Below are 3,627 nucleotides of genomic sequence, written 5' to 3' on the forward strand. Positions count from 1 at the left end.
CTGGATTATCAAAATGGGGAATAGAAAAGGCTGGAGAGCAAAGCTGTTTAAGTTGGCCATTGTGGAAACTGTATATGGTGTTTGGCAGCATAGGAATAGAGCAGTGTTTGGTAAGAGGTGCAACCAAACTCAAACCATCAAAGAGATCATGGAGAAAATTGTATTTAGGGGTTGGTTTTGTAGAAAACTCAAACCTCATGTAGCATCCCTCATGGTTTTCTAGGAGCTTGTTAGTTCTAGGTTCTTGTTTGTTGGATCGTGAGATCGCATTGTACTTCAACTTATTTTTTGGAATAATAAAAGTTCTCTTTTTCCAAAAAAAAAAAAAATTGGGTTAAATATGTTTTTGGTCCCTATAAATAATCCAAAATCTTGTTTTAGTCCCTATAACATTTTCGTTCAAAGAATGATCCTCATAAAATTTTCCGTCTCCAATTTTGGTCCCTGCCGTCAACTTTCATTAACAGAAGCTGACGTGGCACGCCACGTGGAAGACAGCTCGGCAAAAATTTTAAAACGCATTAGATTGAGGGGTTTTAACCCTCCTCTAAATAAACCCAGAAAATTTTAGAAACAAAGTTCTCACAGACATTTCATCAAACACCTTAGATGCACCATTTAAAATTGCAAATTCATTAACAAATTCCATTAAAGCCTTCACAAATTCAAAGTTGTAAACAAAATAGAGAAAGCAACTGATAATTTTCACCCTTCTAGAATACTTGGAGAAGGAGGTTTTGGTCTCGTCCCCTTCTAACAAGTAGAGAAGGACTTGAAGCAATAATCGACCCATCTCAGGAACCAATGTTCCTTTTGATAGTGTGGCTAAAGTTGCGGCCATCGCTTCGATGTGTGTACAACCAGAGGTTTCAGATCGTCCTTTCATGGGCGAGGTTGTTCAGGCTTTAAAACTTGTGTGTAATGAATGTGATGAAGCAAAAGAGGCAGGTTCAACAAGTTCTAGCAAAGACGATTTATCTTCTGATTTCAATGCTGCTTCTGAACAACAATCCAATAATTTCCAAAGCCATTTCACAGCGGGTAACTATGATTTCGGAGTTGATATCGAAAATGAATTGTCAACGTCAGAGATATTCAGCTCATCAGCAAGATTTGGAAGGCAAGTATCTGGATCATTTAGAAGACATTCATATTCCGGTCCTCTAAGAACTGTAAGAAGCAAGCGGTTATGGCAGATAATTTGAAAGCTTTCTGGAGGTACTGTTAGTGAACACGGGGATATGTTCAAGTAAGCGCCACGTCTTGATTAAGCCATTGAATTTTCTCTGTGCATATTGCAGTTCACAAATCAGTTAATTTGCAGTTCACAAATCAGTTAATTTGCTCTTCCGCAATCTGTTAATTTGCAGTTCACAAATCAGAACTGTGCCTTGAAGTTTGACAAAAGAATAGAAACAAGATGTAAATAAATTGACTTTCTTTTTTGCTAACCTACAAAAGAAGAGCAGAAGCAATGTGAATCTAGCTTTAATATTAGATTATTACTGAAAAAATTGGACTTTACTAAAACCTTTATTGTCACAGTTTTGTAAATTATTTTGTGCTGATAATTATGTGTAAGAACTGAGTAACCTATTGGTGTGGGACGTTGAATGTCAAAGGAATGTGAAATAGTTTAGCTATGAAAGCTCAACCAGCATGCAAGAAATCTCACCTCTTCCAGCCTATATGATTCATCATCTGTGAAATTCAGTTTGAGTGGTTTTGATGGTGGCGGTATCATAAACCACCATCTGTGAAATTCAGTAATTTTAATTTGTGAAGGCTTTCTCTATTTTGTTTACACGTTTGAATTTATGAAGGCTTTAACGGAATTTGTTAATGAATTTGCAATTTTAAATGGTGCATCTAAGGTGTTTGATGAAATGTCTGTGAGAACTTTGTTTCTAAAATTTTCTGGGTTTATTTAGAGGAGGTTTAAAACCCCCTCAATCTAATGCGTTTTAAATTTTTGCCAAGTTGTTTTCCACGTGGCGTGCCATGTAACACCCTTCTAAACCCCGCGGAAATTAATGAAATAACTCAGAGTAAAACATGAAAACAAGGGTGCCACAATTCAATTTAAAACAAATTATCATAAATCAATTGTCATGCTTCACTTAGGGGCAAATCATCCATTTAACAAAATCATGTTTCTATACAGCGGAACATTAATCAACAGATAAGCATAACATCATCTATGCAATATCTCACAAAATTACTCCAATAACAACAAAATAGATTATCATCATCAACTCTAAACTAGCGTTCCCCCAGTGTTACAATATCAGAGCATGACACCGACACCATACTTAAACAAACTGGCCTATGAGCTATCCTCACCAGAGCCAAAAGCCGCTACTCGCCAATCTGAAATCATCAAAGTAAGGGTGAGTCTCATTCACAATTAATAAATGTTATCGAATCATAAACAATAACACATCATAGCCACATTATTCATCCAATTTCATTATATTCAGATTGTCAGGAAGTACTCATCAACACACAACAATAAATAGAATACATTACCAAGAGACAACACCATAATTCATCCAAACAAATCATAACCATTACACATTCATCACATATTATAACATTGGACAATCTTCCATTCATGTTATAATAACACAAGTAGCCTAATGCAAATGCAACTATATGCATGTGGTACCAAAATCTGGGATAACCCAACTCACCGATCCACCATCGTCAAGGATACGGCAACACCCACTCACTAATTCCACACAATGGGAATTAGCTACCACTGATCCACCATCGTCAAGGATCAGCCACATAATGATTATGAATGCATGTATCAACCATAACATGCTTATCACCCACATAAATCAACCAATGTCATAATCATCAACCACCACAATAATCAATAGCCATACACAATTATGCTATTTCTCAACCACAATAAAATACATATTTTACATCAACAATATATGTATAACAAACACCAATTACAACCACAACACCATGACAGGTAAATCATTCATCATACAGTGCAACAACAATAACACCCATTTGCACAATTAACAGAAGCAACCACATTATCACAACATACATCATTGCACATATCCAATTATGCACACCACAACCATTGCATCTCATCAACTATGCAAAACCAGGATAAACCACATTTGAAGAAAATGATACTTTTTAAAATAAAATCAAGTTATTATTGTTTTACTCATTTCATGTGATAGAGCATTCAATTTAAGGAACAACGTCCCAAACGGCGTCTAAAACGGACTTACGGTTTGAAAGTTACACATCTTTACATTTTTCAAAGAAAACAATTATCGCTACAGCACGCGGCGCCACCCACAGTCCGCGGCGCGTAACGAATAGAAAACACGCCTTCGCGGCGCAAACACAGGTTCGCGACGCGGAACGAGAAAATTACTCCGCCTTCGCGGCGCGCACCCACCTTCGCGGCGCGAACTGGCAAAAACCAAAGATCTCACGTCGATTGACAGCATTACGGGATTCATCCCAAAATCCCCAAAACCCAAATCAAGTTATATCATGAACCTCAAATACCACCATATCAGCCACATACATGTTATAACACAAATATAACACACAAAGAGGATCATTCAATCATCATAATAGCCATATAAT

General features: G+C 36.8%; 1 protein-coding gene across 1 annotated transcript; it reads left to right on the forward strand.

Moving 5' to 3' along the window:
- The first annotated feature begins 812 nt into the window (after positions 1–812).
- Positions 813–1,267, forward strand: LOC131625770 (receptor-like serine/threonine-protein kinase ALE2). Its single transcript, XM_058896603.1, has one exon. The coding sequence runs from the start codon at positions 849–851 to the stop codon at positions 1,203–1,205; it is 357 nt and encodes a 118-aa protein (XP_058752586.1). The 5' UTR covers positions 813–848; the 3' UTR covers positions 1,206–1,267.
- The last annotated feature ends 2,360 nt before the right edge of the window (positions 1,268–3,627 follow it).

This window comes from Vicia villosa, unplaced genomic scaffold (genome assembly GCF_029867415.1).
Source record: "Vicia villosa cultivar HV-30 ecotype Madison, WI unplaced genomic scaffold, Vvil1.0 ctg.000236F_1_1_2_unsc, whole genome shotgun sequence".
NCBI lineage: Eukaryota > Viridiplantae > Streptophyta > Magnoliopsida > Fabales > Fabaceae > Vicia > Vicia villosa.